The 22,389-nt window shown below is 41.5% G+C and overlaps 1 protein-coding gene across 4 annotated transcripts in view; it reads left to right on the top strand.

Moving 5' to 3' along the window:
- Window positions 1-22,389, top strand: part of LTBP2 (latent transforming growth factor beta binding protein 2) — a 205,622-nt gene that overhangs the window by 136,433 nt on the left and 46,800 nt on the right. For 2 of the 4 annotated variants that reach the window (XM_089522202.1, XM_089522200.1), the window contains exons 10-15: window positions 4,404-4,526; window positions 6,113-6,277; window positions 7,691-7,921; window positions 9,941-9,960; window positions 17,883-17,922; window positions 20,649-20,747. In XM_089522202.1, coding sequence (XP_089378328.1) covers window positions 4,404-4,526; window positions 6,113-6,277; window positions 7,691-7,921; window positions 9,941-9,960; window positions 17,883-17,922; window positions 20,649-20,747 — 678 coding nt within the window. The remainder of the gene's footprint in view (window positions 1-4,403; window positions 4,527-6,112; window positions 6,278-7,690; window positions 7,922-9,940; window positions 9,961-17,882; window positions 17,923-20,648; window positions 20,748-22,389) is intronic. The other 2 variants (XM_089522201.1, XM_089522203.1) reach the window with 2 other exon arrangements.

Genomic DNA, 22,389 nt, shown 5'->3' with positions numbered 1-22,389 from the left:
CCCAGACCCACAGGGAAAGCCTCCCTGAAAGGGAGGAGGCCTTCTCTGCTTGGGCTCCGCCCCCGCTGAGGACGGGGCCCAGGCCTGCAGGGAAAGCCTCCCTGAAGGGGAGGAGTCCCTCTCCGCTTGGGCTCCGCCCCCACTGAGGGCGGGGCCCAGGCCCAGAGGGAAAGCCTCGAAGGCTCCTATTCAAATGTAGGACACAAAAAAAATGTGTCCTACATTTGAACATTTTGTCCTACATTTGTCCCGGTTTGGAGGTCCTGATGAATGGCAACCCTAATCTTATTGTTAGTTTCACCTACAGCAAGATCCAGTGAAGCAACTGCTGAATAGTAAATCAACAGTTAGAAAAGCTAGATCCTTTCCTATATCCCTTACTTGAAACAATAGGTTCTATGAGATAACAAAGGCAGAAAGAGTTAGCTGTTAAAATCTCAAAGGTGTGACAAGGAAAAAAAGCATACACTCTCAGCGACCCTCTCACAAGTGTTATCTCCTTGTAGTGGCCAGAATTTTAGATTAGGACCCAGGTTTAAATCTCCACTCGGCCACAAAATTCACTGGATGACTGAACCATCTACCATTTCTCATTCTAACATAACTCAAAGAAAGAGGAAGACACATGTATGCTGCCTTGAAGTGCCTGGAGAAAATGCGCAATATAAGTATAAAAATGCCTGATTTAGGTCATGACAATACCTATCACAGAAGTAGGCAATGCAGTGCCCTTCAGATATTCTGGAATACAACTCCCAAAATAATAATAATAATAATAATAATAATAATAATAATATATTTATATCCCACCTCTTCCGTTTGAGGATCGAGGTGGGTAACAACAGAGTTTATGATACACAATATAAAAACAATAAAACTCATAAAACCCTGACCTAACCCTCCCTCCCAAACTATAAAATTAACATAAAACATGATTAAAATATATAACAATGCAATACAATATCATCTATACAATATTTTCTATGCTGGCTGGCGTCCATAGGAAGTGCAGTCCAAAATATTTATAATGCTCCTGGTTGCTCACTCCTGTCATATCAGGGGACCTTACAGAAAATGAAAGGTATAAAGCATACCCTCCAAATGTCCACATTTGTGGGGACAGTCTTGCTTAATTCTTTGTTCTTCTGCTTTTTCAGATGCTTTAAAAATGTCCTGATTTCTCTGTCCTCCTCCCACTTTCACCCTTTGTGCTTGGCTTACTTCAGTTGCTGCAAACTGAGTTCAAAGTGCAAAAGTAATTTGCACTCAATTAACTCAGAAATAATAGAGGAGTAGCTGGAATCTTGCCCTTTCCTGTAGACTTGGAAAAGCACGCTGCTGCAATCACTCCAGCTTGTGTATTCATAATGTTAATTGGTGTTAATTATTATAATTATTAATTAATTAATGTGTCTTTAATAATGTTTGTCATCTTCACCATACTTGCATGTTGCTTGGTCACACGTGCCCTAGTTTTCATCTGTATAATGTTAGGGTGTATGTATAAAGAATGTGGCTTCTGTAATGTAGGCTTATCTTATAAAAATTGAGAAATGGGGCATGGGGTGGAAAAGAGACAGGAAGAGGGAGCAGATGTATACAACTGGAATAGTAAACCTGCTGTGGATGCACAGCTCTGCATAAGATATAGTTATTTAAGGGCAAGATGTAATAATAATAATAATAATAGAGTTCATTTATATTTCCCACCTCTCCAAAGATCAAGGTGGGATTACAACAATAAAATAATACAAGGTAATACAAATAATACAGAATAGTGTTTTATTGATTGTATTAGTATTCTGTATTATTTGTATTACCTTGTATTAGGGGGGTATGTAAAATGTTAGGGGGTATGTATAAAGAATGTGGCTTCTATAATGTAGGCTTATCCTATAAAAATTGAGCAAGGGGGCATGGGGTGGAAAATTTACCAATTCCTATTAGTTCTCTAAAATCAGTTTATCAGTAGTCAGTGATCGCAGTCGAGAGTGGGATATTGTCATCAGCTTTTATATAGAATCTGATGGGTAAGCCCGCCGGAAGAGATTCGTTTTGAGTGCCTTCTGTCCTGGACTGCGGCCAGCACACATCCAAACAAATGCTGATAAGGATGGCTCAGCAAGAAAGGAGCTGAGAGACAGTCTACAGACCTTTCTGTTAGTCCGAGAGAAGCACGCCAGAACAGAGCCAAGGTCAGGATACCAGAGTTCACGGAAGTCAATTCGGTCCAAGGTCAGGGCAGCCAGAAGGTAACAAGAGTCCAGTTCTTTCCAAAGTCGAAGGTCCAAGACAAACAAGGGTTTAAGGAAACAAGAAGCCAGTGCTGACAGCAATCACCAAGAAGGATACTGCAATAATTGCTGGCAAAGGGTCTGCGTTCTGTAGCTACTTAAATACAGGACGCCCTCCCTTGTGCCACCTATGGCTTATCAACGGCTTGCTTCTCTGCAAGCCTCCTGGATCGACGCACGCAAGCACTCTCAGCTCTCCACTGCCTAAAGGAAGGAACTTCCAGGCTTGGTTCTTCCCCAGAGTCACCACTAGGCTGCTGAACCTCAGGAGGAATCCCCACAGTGCTAGGACCTGGCTGAGCTTCATCCCTGGGGCTGGGAGATCAGGGCTGGGGTCTGGCAGGGCAGGATTAGGACCCGGTATAGCCTCCATTTCCTCTTGCACTTGAGGTGCCACGGCCTCCTCCTTGTCCTCTGAGTCCTGCTCTTGGCTAGCCATGACACCTTCTTAAAGGCCTCTAAGGTAGTAATGCAACGGATCTCTTCCAGTAGGCCATTCCATAATTTTGGAATTGCTGCTGTAAACGCCTTGTGGGAAGTTCTCTTTAAGCTAGTACTATGATGCTCCAGTAAATACTTCCCTGATGTTCTGAGAGTGCGGGGCGGATTGTGTAGAGAGAGGCGTTCCCACAAGTAACTCAGGCCCGAGCTATGTAGGGCTTTAAAGGTGATGACCAACGCCTTGTATTGCGCCCGGAAGCTAATTGGCAACCAGTGAAGAGATTTTAATACTGGTGTTATATGGTCAAACATAGACGTGCCGGTGACCAATCTGGTTGCCACATTTTGAACCAATTGAAGCCTCCGAACTTGGTACAAGGGTAGCCCCAGGTAGAGCGCATTACAGAAATCTAAATGAGAGATTAAGTGCAAGTACCACTGCTTCAAGGTCCTTTCGGTCCAGGTAGGGACACAGTTGGCGTATCAGCCAAAGCTGATACCAAGTACTCCTGGCCGTCGCATCTATATGAGATGACAACTGCAGGGACAGATCAAGGAGTACTCCCAAATTGCAAACTTCGTCCTTTGGGGAAGTGTGACCTCATCCAGGACTGGCTGACAAATCTCCATGCCTGGACATAGGGTACCTATCGCAAGTACCTCCGTTTTCTCTGGATTCAGTCTGCATTTGTTTTCCCTCATGCAACCCATTACCGACCCAAGGCAGGCATCTAGAGGAGAGATGCCATCCCTAGTCACCGCAACAGTCGGAGACATAGAGAAATAGATTTGGGTGTCATCAGCATAGTGATAACACCGTGCCCCATGACTCCGGATGATCTCTCCCAGCGGCTTCATGTAAATATTGAATAGCATTGGGGACAGTATAGCGCCTTGAGAGACACCTGATATGAGCTCCCTCTTGGATGAATAACTGTCCCCACGTGACACCATCTGGGCTCTGCCTGAGAGGTAGGACCTGAACCACTGCAAAACAGTGCCTCTGATACCTAACTCCCTCAGGCGTTCCAGAAGGATACCGTGTTCAATGGTATCAAAGGCCGTTGAGATGTTCAAGAGCACCAGCAGGGTCATACTTCCCATGTCAATGCCCAGATGGAAATCATCAACCAAGGCGACCATGGCAGTCTCATCTCCATATCCTGCCCTGAAGCTGGTTTGAAATGGGTCTAGATAATCAGTTTCATCCAAGATAACCTGGAGCTGGAAGGCGACTGCCCTCTCTCTATCACTTTGCCCAAGAATGGTAAAAAGGGAGACCAGTCTGTAGTTATTCCTCACCAGGGGATCTAGGTAGGGTTAAATAACCTTCCATGTTATTTAAATCTGAAAAAAGCTCTATTCTTCTTTCTCTAAAAGGTAGCTGTGCACAGTGCTGATTAGGTATATCTTATCAAAATCACAAAGCCACCCTTCCTTATTATCTCTCTACCTTTTTTCTGCCTGTGCTTTTCTGTGATTTCTACTTCAGTCCATGAGCACCTTCCTCTACACACACTCTTGCTTGGTGATCCATCTCACCATATCAATAAGGTGGTTGCTATCCATCCTTTCATAACTGACCTATTTCCTTTTGCTTCTGGTACTCTTTTTTGGGTCAGCACAAGGATGTACTTGCTGATTTTGTACTTTTTGTTCATGTTATAGATATCAATGAATGTCAAATCCGTGGCGTATGTAAAGATGCAGAATGTGTGAATACCCGTGGCAGTTTCCTCTGCACTTGTAAGCCAGGTACCATGCTGGATCCATCCCGCAGTCACTGTGTTTGTAAGTATTAATAATAAACAATACCAATTTCCTTTTCTTTTGTACTTAGGACAATTTTTTATAATTATTGTGCCACAGTTGGTCATAAGGAGTCTGAAGGAGGGGCATTAGCCAGAGGGATCAAACCAGGACAGATCTTTCATTCATTAGAGTCACTTTGGAGGTGATTGTTGAAAGTTTATTTTAAACTGGGAGAGGTTTGCCAACTTTCTCACTTGAGCAAAAGATACCCTGGTTTGAAATACTTCTCTTCCCCTTTGAAAATAAGTTCTGGTTACTAAATTGGAACAATTTGTTCTGATTACTGTGCTTTTGTTTTGATCAGTTTTGCCTTCAGTCTTTCTTTGTATATTTGTTTGTTACATTTACACTGTAGCCCATTTTTCCATAAAAATTCCCAAAATGGTTAATGGCAATAAAGCCAGTGTTAATCAACATTTCAAAAAATAATAATCAAAATAACAAATAATAAACTATCCTATGAATCAGATAAGACAAACATTTTAAAATGGTATCTAGTTAAAACATAATAAAATTAGAACACAAATTTAAGCCCAGCAGTTGCCTGTTCCATGCTGTAGTCAAATAAAGATAAATTGCCTCAAAACCGTTTGTGCTAAATTTAAGCAGAAAAGAAACAATAGCCAGTAATCCTGTAACTCTGTGAATCTTGCAGTTTATTCACACACTGATAGTATATTTAGTTGCTTGATTTGGCAAATTTTGTAACTGACACAGGATTAATATCGTAACCAGTTTCATTGCCAGTAACCTAAATTAGAGATGTCCAGATTAGCATTTTAGAATGGAATGCTTTAAACAAGTGTTCTTAAAGGATGATAAAATGAAGACTTTCAGCTCTTTTTTGCACTGAATGAATGCCATTATAAAAGCGTTTCCTTGTTTTTCCTGCTTTCAGCTTCATTGCTGGTGAAGCATTAAAGACAAGGAGGGAAGAGCCTAATAACATGATCCTATGTGCACTTATTCAGAATTAAATACCACAGTGCTTAGAACATATTGTATGTCACATGGGAACAAGCCTGAACAAGAAGAACTTTATGCAAAGGAATGTTGTAGCACCTTTGAGATTAACTGAGAAAAAGATGTTGGTAGCATAAGCTTTTGTACACTTGAGTGTACAAAAGCTTAGGCTACCAACTTCTTTCTCGCGGTTAGTCTCAAAGGTGCTACAAGATCTCTTTGCATGTTGTTCCAGACTAACATGGCTATGTCTTTGAATTCTACCCTCAGTAGGACTTTGTTGTTACTGTTAATTGCCATCAAGTCAACTTTGACTTATGATGACCCTATGAATGTGAGATGTCTAAGACATTCTGCATCAATAGCTCTGCTCAGGCCTTGCAAACTCAGGGCTGTGGCTTTCTTGATTGAGTCTATCTACCTGTTGTGCAGTCTTCCTCTTTTTCTATTGCCTTTTACCTTATTGTCTTTTCATCTGCGTATATGTGCCTAGACATGCATTCCAAATCTTTCTTCTTCTTTTTCTCTCCCTCCCCCCAAAATAAAATCTTTCAAAAGTTGATGGGTCTGTGCAAAAGATTAACTCACTCTTTTTGTTTTAGCTGATAAAGCGGTTTCAACAGAGCAGGGAATGTGCTATCGCTCGGCAGTAGGAGGAGTGTGTGCCCTGCCACTCAATCAACACATTACCAAACAGATTTGCTGTTGCAGTCGTGTTGGCAAAGGCTGGGGGTTAAATTGTGAGAAGTGTCCTTTGCCAGGCTCTGGTAAGAATTCTGCTTGCTGTTTAGGGCTTTATTTTTCCATTTTGTCTGATTATTTTAATTCTATGATTGCTTTAATTCGACTGGGCCTTTATCAGAGAAGCACTTCACATTCTTTGTCAGAAGCTGGGTTTCAGAACTAAGAGTGCCCAGGTAACAGCTTGGGAAAGTGACCGTTAGGGTTTTATAGCTCCTATCCCCCACTCCACCAATATCTCCTGCTGGCATGACCAAATTCTAGTTGTGGTTCTGAAGTTTGCTAGGCCAGTGATTTGTATAGACTTTTTATCCTGAGGCAGAGAGGACGTATGACACTGAATAAAAGCATCTAGAAACTTTGGAACCCTAGGCCCTTGTGATGAACTGAGAAAAACAGAGAGTGATGACTTCTCAGCGTATAGACAAACATTTTGTTCAGTGTTGTCCAAGGGGGAGATTTCCTCTTTCTTGTGCCTCTGTCCAGTTACTGCAAGGTGTTGATTGTTTCTTCAGTGCCACTCAACTACTCCAAGTAGTGAATCAACTTTACTTTAAGGGTGAAGATACACACCACACACTCATGGGGCCTGTGAATTCACAGTGTGGTTGCAGTGCTAACCGAAAACATTTTGCTGTCTGAAACAGAGGCCAAATGACAGTAGCACCTTTCTTTTTAGGTCAAGGCTTTACTTTCCTCCACCTATGCCACTCACAGTGCTGCATGAAGCAAGTCAACCTTGAGATGTTTACACCATCAGATGAATTGAAAGGTTGCTTGGGCTTGCAGAACTATAACTGTTTGTTTGGCTAACAGCCTTAAATAGACAGAAGATTCTTTTGCTTTATTACCTACCTGTTTGTTTTTGAGTTTGAGATAAATAGCTATAGAGAGAATGAGCGTTTCTGTATGGTTATAATGAAACAAAGAACTGGTAGTTTTCAGTATCAGTTAATGGTAGGTTGCATTTACTACTAACACACCCAACCCTGCAAACATCTTTCTTTCCTTTTTCTGGCAACTTTCAATCTTCAGCTCTGGCTCCAAGTAGATATAGTCTAAACATGTTCTGCTCAGGTTTGAGAACTATGATGGATACCTAAGTAGAGTAAAGGAGAAGAAGCAGGTCCCAACATATCTTGTATGTGAAACAGAAAACAAAGTCCTTCTTGCTACTGATTTTGTTCAGAGCCTGGAAATTTTATTTGGACTATAGCTCCACAAACCATTCAGCTGGGAGATTCTATGAGTTGTAGTCCAAAACTCATAAAATCTTCCAGCTGAGAGAGATGGGGCGCTATACTCCCCCCCCCCCCAAAAAAAATCTCTAACTTTGAGGGCCTATAATCCAAAAGCTCTTATCTTCCCTCAGCTTTTTCTTCTCCTTGTGGCTTCTGTTTTTCATCATGTGGTTGTCTTGCACTCTGCCTTCCTTGTAGAAGCCTTTAAGGAGATTTGCCCTGCTGGCCATGGCTACACTTATTCCAGCTCTGACATACGGATGTCCATGAGAAAGGCAGAAGCAGATGAGCTACCACACAACTCAGAGGAGCAGAGGGAAATCACTGACAAGGTTCCTGACTGGACAGTAAGACATCAGCAGCTGCAGGAGGTCTTAAGTGGTGGCATCACAGATACATTCTCTAAGACTGACATCTCTGCAGGAAAAGGTGAAGCATTATTGATGTAGATAATAATACTTAATAATACTGGTTTGGGCAAATGCAAGAATCTGGAAAGTTTATAATTCCTAGAGCCCTCTAGTTGGCAGACAATTTAGGAAACTCCAGTTTTAAAAGCAACTTTTCCAATATTTGGTGAATTCCAAGCACTTCACAGGCTAAGGGGTTGAATTCTCTCAAGCCCTTTTGATACTGGGTTTGAAAGAACATGAAAACTGCCTTACCTTCAACTGTTTTATCAAATCCCTTTGCATGGTGGAAGCATTGGTTTCTCAATTCTATTTTAATTCTGTCTAAAATGTCTAGCAGAGGCAGGCAACCACTGTGAATTTTCCTCCCTAATACCTACTGAGGGCTGGACATCCTGCCTAGGCGGGTTGTCAGACTGAAAATTGAAGAACGTTCTTCTACCTCTGATGGTTGTGTAGAAGAGGGAATTTCAACAGGTGTTGCTTGTCACATAACCAGGTAACAATCAACATCTGCTGGAATTCCCTCTTCTACACAGTCATCAGAGACAGAGGAGCCTTCTCTAGTTTTCATTCTAACAACACTACTCCTTCCATAGCACCACTTTTTCTTTAAAACAGTGGTTCCCAAACTTTTGTCAGTTCCAAGAATTACTGAGTGCTGGCCAAGCTGGCTAGGGCTTCTGGGAGTTGAAGTCCAAAACCATAGTTTGGGAATCACTGCTTTCAAACAAGACACATTCCCTGAGTATGTTGTCTAAGAGGAGGTTAGAGTTTCCAAAAGTGAAGATCTGCTTGCAAACATAGAATCATAGAGTTGGAAGAGACTACAAGGGCCATCAAATCCAACCCTGTGACATGCAGGAAAACAGGGCACATAAGGAAGGTTTCAAAGAGAAAAAAGCCAGAGATGAAGGCAATTTCTTCATGATGGTAACCTTGGAGCTGTGGGTTTAAAAAAAAAAGAGCAGGGTCTCCACCCAGACATACAGTATTTTGGACTTCATTTCAACATGTTTCCAAAAGAACTTCCAATTCAAAGCTAAAGTAATGACAGTGTCATTAAAAATTGCAATTCAAATAAATAACTGAAAAGAAAATCAGTTAAGTTATTGAACAGTGTAGCTCCTAAAAATATGAAATCTTTGCAAATTATACATGTGAATGATTTCCACATGTTGAAATTAGCAATGGAACCACAATGCCCCTGGCCCCAACATTCACACAGTATCACATAGTATCAGTGACCTTTCAGCATATGCACACAAACCCTTCATGAATGAAAGGGGCCAAAACAAATGTATTCACTCGCTCTTCATGAGACAAAGAGGCAAGCAAGTGATCATCTGGTGGAGATACCATCCAAAGTTCTGGGGCCACTATGGAAAAGGATCTGGCATCTGCCCCAAGTGGTACATCTATCAGGGAAGCTGATGTTAAATCTCAGGAAAGTTCACTTCTCTATGTACAGTATATGTCTAAAATGCAAGCCGAGTTTTATTCAGGTGAAAAAATGCCTTTATCTAATGGTTATGGAAGCAAGAGCTCACACCTTAGACATGTTAACAGTACGTAGTGTTTTATAGCATATTTAAGTGCACAAAATAGTTTACATGCATTATCCTAGTAATGCTTAAAATAATGAGGCCGAGGAAATGGCACATCCTTCCCCACCCTTGTGTTCTCCATATATGATGGATTATGGCTTTCCTCATCCCCTAGCTAGTATAGCAGGGATGGTAGGGGTTAGTTGACATAGCTGGAAAACACCAGGTTGAGGAAGTCAGGGGCAAATCAAACAGGGGTTCCGGGGTGAATTGAAACAGGATGAATTCCAAGTTCAGGAGTGAAACTCCAGACAAATTACCTGAGCGATCATGCATTTATAAAGATACTTTGGCCCGTTACAGACCGCCCCCTAGAAGAGATGCCCCTTTTTCAAACTGGGACGTCCTGAGGATGTCCGAAATGGCAGTGTGTAACACGCCTAAGTATGTTATGAAGGCATATTTTCTAACTGTCATCTATCATTTTGCAGGGGACTTTGAAGAAGGTCAGGTGAGTAAAATATCTGCTGCTGGCAGTTTTACATTTGGGATAAGCTGGCATTCAGCCTTTTGGATAAAAAAGCATAAATTAAAAAGTAATTAAAGAATTGGTTATTTTCAATTTATATTAATACTGTTTGAATACAAAAGGATAATAAGAATAATTGATTAAATTCAAATTATTTTTCACACAAACAGCTATGTCTTCAGCTTTTAAAAAAGGCAGATATTTTAAAAATTATATACCAGTTCCCAAGGTACAGAATTAAGAGACCAATCAAGTAGTGTTTTAATGACATATTTGAAAAACAACAAGTGATTTAGGAATAACTTGTTAAGAATTTCTTAGTAACTGTTAAAATTGTTTTAGGAACATGGGAAATTATTATCTCTACCAGCAAGAAAAGTCTAGCATTTTGCCTGAAATGAATATATTAATTTGGTTAAAAATTAATGTAAGCAGTTAAAATATTGATACAGAATTATTTAACTACTATTGGATGGAGTTTGTACTATGCTGAAATTTAATTAATGCCCTACACAAGCCCTTATAGCTCTCTCCGCAATATTACGAGTACACCACAGTATCTTCTGGATTTTGTTGAAATAACTTCTAAAACTTCACAATAACAAAATCTGAGGCTGGATTATTTATTTTATGTAGATATTAATTTCTCTCTATCACCAAGAATATAATTTCTGGTGTTAATTTGAAAGAGACTGTCAACAGGAGTATAAGTGGTTATTGTTTTGTAGCCAAGTAAGTGGAAGCTTGGATTTTAAGGTGTGAAGGACTTTATTGCATAAAGATTTTTATGCAACTCCATGACTAATGAGTTCAGATTCTCTGACAGTTGATAGCAAGTGTTCTGGAGACTTCCATAATACTTCCATACTCTCTCAAATTTCACTCATGAAAACTTAGTGTGCAACATTAGTGTGCAACATTAGTGTGGTTAAGATAGCAAAAGTTATTAATGAGGAAAAACCCACAAGCTAAGAGAGGCTGCAGCAGTTTGTTTTCTTGTTAGTCTACTGGAAAGGGCAAAATTTTGCCTCCTTATCCCCTTGTTGAATTAACTGAGCACAAACTACTTTTGTACTTTTAACTTAGTTTTCAGCAATTCAAGTAGTATTAGACTGTAAATTGGACAAAATAGATCCCATAAAATTAGGCCCGTTACAGACTGCCCAAAAGGGGCGGTCTCAGGCTGCTGCCGGTTGCAGCATGGAGGAGCCGCAGCAGCCAAACCGCGCGACTCCTCCGCGCTGCAAAAAAGGAGGGCGAAAATCACGCTCCTTCCGGTAACCCGGAAGAGACGTCGCAAGTGCCAAAGCACGCACTTGCAACGTCTCTTCCGGGTTGGGACGTGCGGACGCAGAGCGTCCGCTACATCAAGATGGCAGCGCCCATCTGTATAGGGCGCCGCTATCTTGACGTATCGGTTACGCGCGAGGGGCAAGGCGTGTCCGGAAGCGCCGCCCCTCGCGCGTAATCACATCACCTCTTAGGCCCGTCTGTAATGCGCCTTAGTTCTTGGCTCAATATATAGTGAACAAAAAAGCAGATAATGAGGCAAATCCTTGATTTCTGGTGCTCCACAAATACATAAACGGGAATCCTTAGGTGTGTGTGAATATCTGCCATCAATCATGGCTGAGGGCATTATTTGAAAACGGAGAGCTGTAAAAGCCTGCCTAAGCTTTGGGAATGTAAGCTTCCCTAGGTAAGCAGCCATCTGGTGGTCCAGTTTATATAATCTAAACCATTTGGAAAATTTTGAATTGTTAATAGCCTGTCTATCCAGATACACACCCTGGTTAAAAATGTATTCACAAAGCTTCTCTCTTGAATTCCAGATAGAAGGGTTTTCAATTAAAGCAGGATATGATTCAAGCAACCTATAGTATCTTAATCTCCAAACTTTGCAGCTTGGTAAATGTTGGAAACATAACTTAGGAAAAACAGTCTAATACTACCTCTGAAAAGATTTTTTTATCTCTTGTCTGATATAGATTCTAAGGTAACTTATAAGGTTTCATTGTTTGCCTTAGCAGCAATCAAAATTTGGGCAAGAGTTATAGCGGACATTGCAGTTGATTGCCATGGGGATGATCTTATCTAAATTTTGCAGTTGTTTTTAATGTTGTTTTATTTAATTGTCTGGAATTTTATTATGTTTAATATATAAAATGTGGATGTTAGTTATTTGATGGAGCATTTTATAATATCAAATGTTTGTCATCGGTTTTACATATTAATCATGGAAATGGCCTTTGGCTTAAGCATTAATAAAATTGATTGATTGATTGCAATTCAAGTAAGGGGAGGACAAAGGGGGAAAGTGGGAGAAGAAACTGCGACATTTGAAAAGCACCTGAAAACTGCAATAACAGAGAATTAAGTGGAACTGTCCTTGCCAAATTGGAAGAGCTGGAGGTTATGTTATAAAGGATTTATGGAAGACCAGAGAAACTCACATTTCTTGTTTTCATTGTCAATACCAGGGGATTCCTCTTCAGCCCATGATGACCTAAAAACACAATGCTATAGCAAATCTATAGGAAAAAACAACAGTATCCTTTATCCCCACAGCATTTTTTGTGGGGGAGGGTTGGTCAAGGAGAATGGATCTTTAGTAATAAAGAAGGCAGCTGGAGCCACTCACCTTTTCAGTGCTGATGCCCCCCCCCAAATGTGTCAGACAACATTTGAAGTGAGGATTGATCCGATCTGTGTCCTTGGAGATTATCACATGGGGGATGGGATGTCATTGTCCTGTCCCTGTCCCGTCCTTCCCCTGCAATTGCAGGAAGCACTTTAAGACGACATCGCACTTATCCAGACATTATACTTCTGGAAAGCGCAAGTGACAGCAATTGCGTGAAAAACTTTCATATGTTATCGCACCGATCCTGTCATTGTCCCATCACTGAAGTGGCATTGCCTGGCATTTTGCATTAAAGGGAATTCACTTTAATGCAATGCTGCTTCAATCACAGGATAATGACAGGATCAGCGCTACGTTATGAAAGGCTTTTGCCTGATTGCTGTCAAGGACGGGATAAGGATGGGGGAGTGATCCCATCCCTATCCCGTCTGTGTGTGATAATCTCCCTTGACTTTTAATAATAACCTCACAAATGGTTTCAGTTTTAAGAGGGAGCAGGTTCAGCTCCTTTATTTTAATTTTAAAAACCAATTCCTTTGAGAGAGAAAATTTGTAATGAAAATACATTAGAATAAAGGATACTGCCTTTACAGCTGTAAGGGTTTCCTTATCACACTTTATCTCATGAGGCAGTTAATCATTATTACAGCAGGACAATAGTGTCTTTGGCTGCAACTTATCACATGATGCCTTGTCTCTCCCATGGTTGCATTGTATTTTGATCATTATCGGTTCATGTGTTTTATTGATGGAAAAACCCAATAATGCCTGCAATATTGCTACTGTTTCATTATTGTTTCTAGTGTGATAGTTTCATTCTGCTACATATGTGGTGTGAAAGCATGGCTTTCTTATCCCCCTAGCTATCCCCAAGCAGGGGGAAGTCACAACAGGGAAATGGAGCCAAGCTTCATTGTTGCCACCTTTGATAATTTGAAAGGTTGTTATCTATCCTCTCCTCACGCCTCTCTTTCAGCAGAGGAGGAAAGGGGGCTAGCAGCTTACATCCAAGAAGGCAGGCAGGCTGGCGAGAGAGACCATGACTTGTTAGTCTATTTAAAACACACACATTCTCTTGAGTTGGCAAGGATGTATGTGAGGAGTTGCAGGATTGGAACTGGCAACTTTTGTATCCTGTAGATTTGTGTGGATTGTTCTTTTTATTTGTTTGCTGCTGGTGGGAGCTTCTCACACAAGCAGGAAAGATCTCATTATAGTCATTAGTGCCCTTGGGGGTCATTCACACTTATTTTTTTGAATGAAGAGTTTCACATCTCTGCGCTTATCCAGAACTGATTCAGGTTCGGTTCGATGTTCCCACTACATTTACCAAGGCCCCATTCCCACTAGCTCATTTGCCCTGGGTAGATTCAGTCCGTACTCACTAAGCCAGTACCGAATCTTCCCGGAAAGAAGTTCCCGCTACCCTTTACTTTGATCGATGCAATTTGATCCTCTGAAGTTCACATTTGCAGTACTGCTTTAAAATGGAGCCTCCTTTGTTGTCAATCAAATTCACTTTCGCTTTCGTCAAAGGTGAAGTATCCTACAACCATTGGGCAATGGAACGGGTGCTTCCCCCCCCCTTTTAAAAAAAACTGGCAGCAGCGTTAGCATAGTCTGTCGACTTGTGTGTGTGTGTATGTGTGCATGTGTTGTGTGCCTTCAGGTCATTTCAGATTCCGTCCCCTTGGCATCCTCTGCTTTCTCTCCTTTTCCCATCCCAGAATGCAATCTCTCCATCTCTCTTCCTTTGCATCCTCTGTTTCCCACACATATGTAACACAAGCATTCACACATTGTATCAATTTGCCAAATTGAAAGGGAAACATATGTAGCACAAGTATTTGCATATTCTGTCACACACACAATTTTTTTTTAAAAAAATGCCCCTTGCAAAGTGATGTGCTATGTCGGCAGCAAGCAAACGAAAGGGAAAGGTAGCACAAGCAGACACATTCTATCAATATGTATCAACCTGTAGCATTTGCATAATCTGTCAAAAAAAATTACAAAAGAGAGAGAGAGAGAGAGAGAAAAAGCAAGCTGCCTGCAAGAGGGGAGGCATGTACTGCCCACTGCCCTCCCTCTGACCTAAATCCCTCCCCTGAACTTGAACCGATTATGACCAGGGCCAAGTTTGCCAGCAGCAGGGAACAGGGACGTAGCCAAGGGGGGGGGGGTTCTTGGGGTCCGGACCCCCCTTCCATTAGAAAAATGAATGGTGTGTGCTGCTGTGCCGCCACACTCAAGCCCCATTATAATGGTGGCACTTAGTCTGGACCCCCCCTTCCTAAAATCCTGGCTATGTCCCTGCAGGGAAGAAATGGGTTTTCCAAAAAGAAAAAGGAAATAATCCACTTTCAAAAACTCCACTCTAAGGGGGATTTGTCCTTGATTTATTGTGCAAGACCCTTATCCTGATGTGTTAAAACCAGTGCCAATGGGAACTTCCCACCTTTAATCCAGGTTACAATTTGGTACAAAAGGTAGTCTGAATGTGTCCTGGCCTGCAGCCAGCACACACAGACACACGCCGATAAGAATGGCTTAGCCCAGCAAGTGGAAGCAGAACACAGACCTTGCAAGGAGTAAGTGTGAGAGCAGTCCGAGAAGCCAAGCCGAAGTCAGGATACCAGAAATCAGAGCAGTCCGAAAGCCAAGCTGAACTCAGGATACCAGGAGTCAGAATAGTCAAAGTAGTCCAAGGTCAAAGCAGCCAGAAGATAACAAGGGTCCAGACCAAGGTCAAAGCAACAAGGAGTCAAGATACAAGGAGCCAGTGCCAGCAGCAATCACGCCAAGGGATCATGCAATAAACTCTAGCACTGAGTTGAGGCCTCTCTACAGCTTAAGTAAGGGAAACTCTTTCCCCCATGCCACCTGAGGCTGGTTTGCTAATTGCCTCTTTGCAATCCTCCTGGATCTGCGCCTGCAAGCACTCTCAGCCCTTCTCTCTTTGTAAGTAGGCACATCCAGGCAAGCTTCCTCCCCAGAGTCACCACTAGGCTGTTGCACCACAGGAGGCATCTCACTAGCACTAGGACCTGGTTGGGCCATCTCCTCTGAGGCTGGGGGATCACAGCTGGGACCTGGCAGAGCAGGATTAGCACATGGTGTAGCCTCAATTAGCTCTTGCTCTGGAGGAGGCTCATCCTCCTCCTCCGAGAGCTGCTCTTGGCTGGCCATGACAGAATGGCCCTCAAGATTTAATATTTTGGTGCCATTTTAACCCTGTTGCCGTTCACATTTGCCCTCGTATCAATTTAAAATGGAGACACCTCCATTTCTGGGAATGATGCAGCACGATTTGAACTGATTCAGTAGTGTCACACTACCAAAGATGCGGATCATTGTGGCTCTTAAAAAAAGAACAGCTATAGGGTTCCAGTGCCAATTGCACCATTATAAGTGGGCTTTTTGGCCACCCCCCCCCCCTGCAAACTGCATCGATTGCGGTTGGAGCAAGTGTGAACATCATGGAAATAAACCTCTTCCGAACGGGTTTATTTCCATAGTGTGAATGGCCCCTTGGTTTATCGTTTTTACCACACTCCAGACTGTCTCCTCATTTGTTGTGATCAGCAAAATGCCTTTCTGATTTCTCAGGATAAGAGTCACCTGAATTTCTTTAGCTCTTGAAAATACACACTGTATTCACTGCAAATATAAGCTTCAGTGATAAGAAAATTAGCATATAATAAAAAATAAAAATAAATAAACCATGTGCATGCGCTAGGTAGGATATACATTGGTAGGAAGATGGGATCAACAAGGCAGTGTGGAAGACTGATAGACTGTTCATTGCCAAAGCCATGCCATAGCACTATTGCAGAGAAGTGTGGTAGAGATTGTTTCCATTTCTTTAAATAACACGTTTTCCGTAAGACAACAGAGTGATGTGATAACGTTCTTAAATGCAAAATAATTCTTTTTTTTTCTGCTTTGCTTAACAGCTGTAATCAATAGTTGCTCCAACCATGATCATGCTTTGTAAAACTACTTTAAATCATGGCTTAAAATCATGGTTTTGTGGCAATTAGAATTAATCTTAGTTTGCCCAGTTTGGACATTGCAGCCGACTATACTTATGCAAATTATAAAGGAAAGAGGAAAGAAAAGGAAGAAGTCAGGCAGTATCATGAATTCTTATAGCATGTTCCAGTCTGTGATCTGCAAAATGAGGAACCTGAAACCTGATATAATATCTAGTGGGCCAAAGGAATTGAAACATTCACTTGATTCTGAGGAAATCTGTGTATCTAAGCCAGAAATCTTCTGGTGACTTTTGCTGGTGTAATTGTCTGATATGTAAGGCACTTGGATAGTGGTGTGTAATGATGGTGGGAAGAGGATACCAGAGAAGGCAACCAATATCACAAGAGAAACCTGTTTGCCTCGTGTCATGAGTTACTTCTGTCCTGACAGAGATAGCTTGCTATGCCATTGTTTACCCATGTCATCACAGCACTCATGGACATTTAACCTCTTGTCATTGCACTGCTGACTATACTGCCACCTTTGCAATGGTCCTAAAGTGGCAATGCACTTTGTGACAGGTCACACTGTTTCTCATAATACACTGGACCCTTGTCTTACGCGGGGGATCCGTTCTGCCCCCCTGCATAAGGCAATTCCGCCTATGCCAGAGCCCCATTCACTTGAATGGGGCTTGTGCGCATGGCGGCGTGCGTACGCCCCATTCATCTGAATGGGATGCGCTGCCGCTTGTGCCCCGCGCACTCCCTGCGGCTTGAGCGCGTAAGCTCAAAGTCACGTATAGCGTGCCCACATATAGCACAGGCGCACTGTATTGTAAAGTTACAGTTCATCAATACCTATTGATACAACATGTCATGGTAACCTTCTTCCTATGATTGACCATTGAGCCACAGGAAAAGTCAAGAGTAGAGCCTGTGCTGAATGAAGCCAGATCCGATGGTAGGGGGAGCCAAAACACAAAGTGAGTGGAGTTTGTTGGACTGCATTTTTTCCCATTTTCTATGTCTCTGTCTAATCCTACAGGAAATTAGGATGCATAAAACTGAGCTGTTGGTAACAGGTTCCTCACCTCAACAAATACATAACAGGAAATTACTAAAAAAGAAAACTCTTGCATTTGGGACCCCCACCCCCACCCCAGCTACATCAATTCCACCTAGTTAATTAATAATAATGATTTGTTTTATTTATATACTGCTATTCCAAAGATCATAGTTAGTATACAGCCAATCATTCTATCTATGTCTCTCCTTCATAGGATACGGATGATGCTGTCCAAGAAACAGACATCAGTCCAGGTAAATTGCAAAGTAATGCTGAATATGCAGAAGGTAAGGAAGTATGAGGCTGATTACATGCCATGCTGATAATTCTGATGCTTGAGGAAAAGGATTCCCGCTTCCCCAAGGGGATCTTTTAAATAGAGATTATAATTTACTGCATGGTGGATGCTCACTCAGCAGCCCAGTAGGGCAATGATGAAATCCACTCTGTGGGAAGGGCCCATGTCATATTGTACCTTTTGGAAGATAGTCTGAAAAATGGATGTTTTCCATAAATTAAACAGAATGGATTTGCTTTTCCAGACCACTGCATATAAAATATTATTTCAGTTGGTTTTAATTACAGCAGATTTCAGTGCATGTCCATTCAGAAGGAGGTTTAATTAAGTTCAATAGGAGTTGCTTTCAAGTAAACATGCATAGGGGTATTATGTTAGAAGAACAAATCAATGTTGGAGTATGTGGACTGATTCCTAGCCAGTATTGTTTAGTAAACTTACAGGTATTATGGTAAGAGCCAATTAACAAGACAGGTTGAGTCTCCCTTATTTGGAATTCTGAAATCCAAAATGTTCCAAAATCCAAAACTACCTGGCTGTAATAGTGACATCTTTCCTTTCTGATGGTTCAATATACATAAAATATTTTGTGCATAAAATTATTAAAATATGATGTGTACAATTACCTTTAAGCTATGTGTATAAGGTTTATACAAAACATAGACAGAATCATAGAATCATAGAGTTGGAAGAGAGACCGCTAGGGCCATCCAGTCCAACCCCCTGCCATGCAGGAAATCTAAATCAAAGCATCCCCGACAGATGGCCATCCAGCCTCTGCTTAAAGACCTCTAAGGAAGGAGACTCCACTACGCTCCGGGGGAGTTTGTTCCACTGTCGAACAGCCCTTACTGTCAGGAAGTTCCTCCTAATGTTGATGTGGAATCTCTTTTCCTGGAGCTTGCATCCATTGTTCCGGGTCCTAGTCTCTGGACCAGCAGAAAACAAGCTCGCTCCCTCCTCAACATGACATCCCTTCAAATATTTAAACAGGGCTATCATGTCACGTCTTAACCTTCTCTTCTCCAGGCTAAACATCCCAGCTCCCTAAGTCATTCCTCATTGGGCATGACCATTTTAGTCGCTCTCCTTAGGGCATGCTTCAGTTTCTCAATGTCCTTTTTGAATTGTGGTGCTCAGAACTGGACACAATATTCCAGGTGGGGCCTGACCAGAGTAGAATAGAGTGGGACTATTACTTCCCTTGATCTAAACACTATACTTCTATTGATGCAGCCTAGAATCACATTGGCCTTGTTAGCTGCCGCATCACACTGTTGACTCACGTTCAACTTGTGGTCTACTTGGACTCCTAGATCCCTTTCACACGTAGTTTCATTCAGCCAGGTGTCCCCCATCCTATATCTGTGCATTTTATTTTTCTGCCCTAAGTGCAGTACCTTACATTTCTCCCTGTTGAATTTCATTTTGTTAGCTTTGTCCCAGCTTTCTAGTCTATTCAGGTCGTTTTGAATGTTGATCCTGTCCTCTGGAGTATTAGCTATTCCTCCTAATTTGGTGTCATCTGCAAATTTGATAAGTATGCCCCCAATTTTGTCCTCCAAGTCATTGATAAAGATGTTGAATAGGACTGAGCCCAGGACAGAGCCCTGTGGGACCCCACTGGCCACTTCTCTCTAGGATGAAAAGGTGCCATTGCTGAGCACTCTTTGAGTTTGGCCATTAATTTGAATTTCTTGTTTAAACTTGGATCCCTTCTCCAAGATATCTCATTATGTATATGCAAATATTCCAAAATCTGAAAAATCTGAATTCCCAAACACTTCTGATTTCCAGCATTTGGATAAGGAAGACTCAACCTATGTTTACTTATGTTTCAATTGCTACATTAACATTAAACCGGAAATAATATAAATGTCCAGCTCTCAGTCAGTGGTAACATGTAATAATACAATCTTCAATGATATACGTTTGAACCTCTTTTTATATAGCCTGGTATATTGTATATACATGAAGCTAATATTTAAGAGCTTTATTGATAGCAGGAATAATGAAACAGTTTATGCTGTTAGCTGGAGTACTCTTTTGTTAAAATAGAATACTTATAAATAGTGAATGCTTGTAAATAATATCAGTAGTAGATTATTAAGTGGCATGTTGTTGTTGATGTTGTCGCTATGTGCCTTCAAGTAATTTCTGACTTGTGGTGCCCCTAAGGTGAAACTATCATGGAGTTTTCTTGGCCGAATTTGTTCAAAAGGGGTTTGCCTTTGCCTTCCTCTGCCCAAGGTCACCCAGTGGATTTCCATGGTTGAGCAGAGATTAGAACCTTGGCCTCCAGAGTCATAATCCAATGCCCAAATCGCTACCCCACTCTGACTGTCCCATTTAGTGGCATATTGTACATTTATATCTGATAACATGATAATACTTTCCCATTTAGCCAGCAGAGCTGCCAGAACTGGATGGCAACCCTTTCCCATCTGCACACCAGGGGATGCCTTCTTATGTGTCACCTAGTGTGGTCTGTACCCCCACCACCCCTTAGTGATGCCTTTGGTTTTGAGTAGCAGTCCTGCTTCAATAGACCAATTATTTAATGTCATTTCCAGCTCTTTGGTTAAGGAAATTAAGTGGGTTGGGTTGCAGAATCCAGTTGATTTGTCTTCTTTATTAGGCAGTGGCTCTAGTTGGTAATTATTTCTCTTGTATCCTCTGCAGTAGATGTGGTAGAGATTTCTCCTTATTCTCCTGCCCACCCATTTCCAGTAGCTTTTGGGGAAGATGCTGCTCCCACTGACATACCAACAATATTTACAGGTAAATCAACCAGTAGATAATAATAATAATAATTTGTTTTATTTATATACCGCTATTCCAAAGATCATAGCGGTGAACAGCAAGTAAGCTAATTAGCAAGTAAGCTAATTTGCCCCCAACAGTCTGGGTACTCATTTTAGCGACCTCGGAAGGATGCAAGCCTGAGTCGAGCTTGGGCCCTTTTGCTGGTCTTGAACTCGGAACCTTGTGGTTTCGAGTGAATGGCTGCAGTACAGGCATTTAACCACTGCGCCACCAGGGCTCCTAGATGGGTTCTCAGAATTCCCATCAAAATATGTGGCAAATAAAGCATAGTTTGGATGTCATACATGAGAGGATCAAACTGGAAGAGAAACTTATGTTTTGCTTGTTTAGCAAATTATTAACTTTAAAGGATTTTTACAAAGTGATGCTTCAAAATGATTTTAGTAATTTCTGCATTTTTTAAATTTTAGTGCAAACATTTTTTGTTGTTTGTTGCCAAGTCAGCTTTGTCTTGCAGCCTTATTGAATTGCAAAAGTAAGCCAACAGGCAGCAAAAGAGACGTGGCTTTCTGCTTACCTCTCTGCATGCCTTTGAAGCACTTCTCTTCTTGATGGAGACAGTCATAAAAGTGTGTCTTTTGTTGTGCTGGGGAAATCCCTTTGGCAAAAAGCATACATTTACTACTATCTCCCTTTGGAAGGAGAACAGAAACCGGGCATGCTTTGAGGGCATCTGGGAGGAAAAGACCTTTCTCTCACTGCCTTTCAGCTTACTTTTGTAATGCAATAAGGATCTCAGGGCCATAGTTTCCTTGGTTGAATCAATCCACCTGCAATGTAGTCTTATTTTCCTACTTCCTTTCCAGCAGATATAAAGATAATTATAACACTGAGCAAAGAGTGGTTTTTTAAAAGTTTTTTTAAGTGTTCAAAGCATTTCAGTCACATTGTTCCACCAGTTTTTATATGCCCTATATTATTAGCCTTGTATGAATGACTGAGAGGCTGAGACTGAGAAAGGTTTGCCCAGTGCTTACGGGATTTGAGCCAGGTGCATTCTGGTACCAATTCAGGTGTTACCTTAACTCTCACAAGATTTTGCAATGTCTGATTTAAGTTGGGAATGAACAATTTTGCCATGCTTCATATGGTATGTTTTCAGTGCATCGCTGGCATAAGAGACTAGTCTATCTGACCGATTTAGACAACTGTGATTTTATCAGATATTTATTCCATGCTGCATGCACACTGCAGAGAATGAATCTACCAAGCATATAAAAATAGACGTTTGTAAGCAAACTCAGAAGGGAAATAACAGGTCCTTTTATGACAACAGAGTGGGAGATCAGAAGATTCCAGCTTCTTGGATAGGCAAGGCATGAAAATTGTCTCTTCTGATTTGGCCCGTGTTACAGAGTTGAGTCATGGGGATTTTCTGGTAGGAAAGGGAAGCTGTGTGACCTCAAAGGGGCTAATGTGTTTACTGCTTAGACAATGGCAGTTGTGTTGTTTAAAGGTTGCCTAAATGTCTGGGAGAGCTCCTCTCCTACCCTTGAGCTCTGACTTAAAATCTTCTCGGAAAGAAGCCCTGGCAAAGGCTGCCTCAATAACTATTGGCTTGTTTGTGAGCTGGTTGGGTGATGATGACAGGATAGTT

The sequence above is a fragment of the Sceloporus occidentalis genome, unplaced genomic scaffold (genome assembly GCF_023333645.1).
Source record: "Sceloporus occidentalis isolate IW3139 unplaced genomic scaffold, rSceOcc1.0.p SCAF_4, whole genome shotgun sequence".
Taxonomy (NCBI): Eukaryota; Metazoa; Chordata; class Lepidosauria; order Squamata; family Phrynosomatidae; genus Sceloporus; species Sceloporus occidentalis.
Note: the sequence above shows the minus strand (reverse complement) of the source record. Positions and strands in the feature narration are given on the sequence as shown.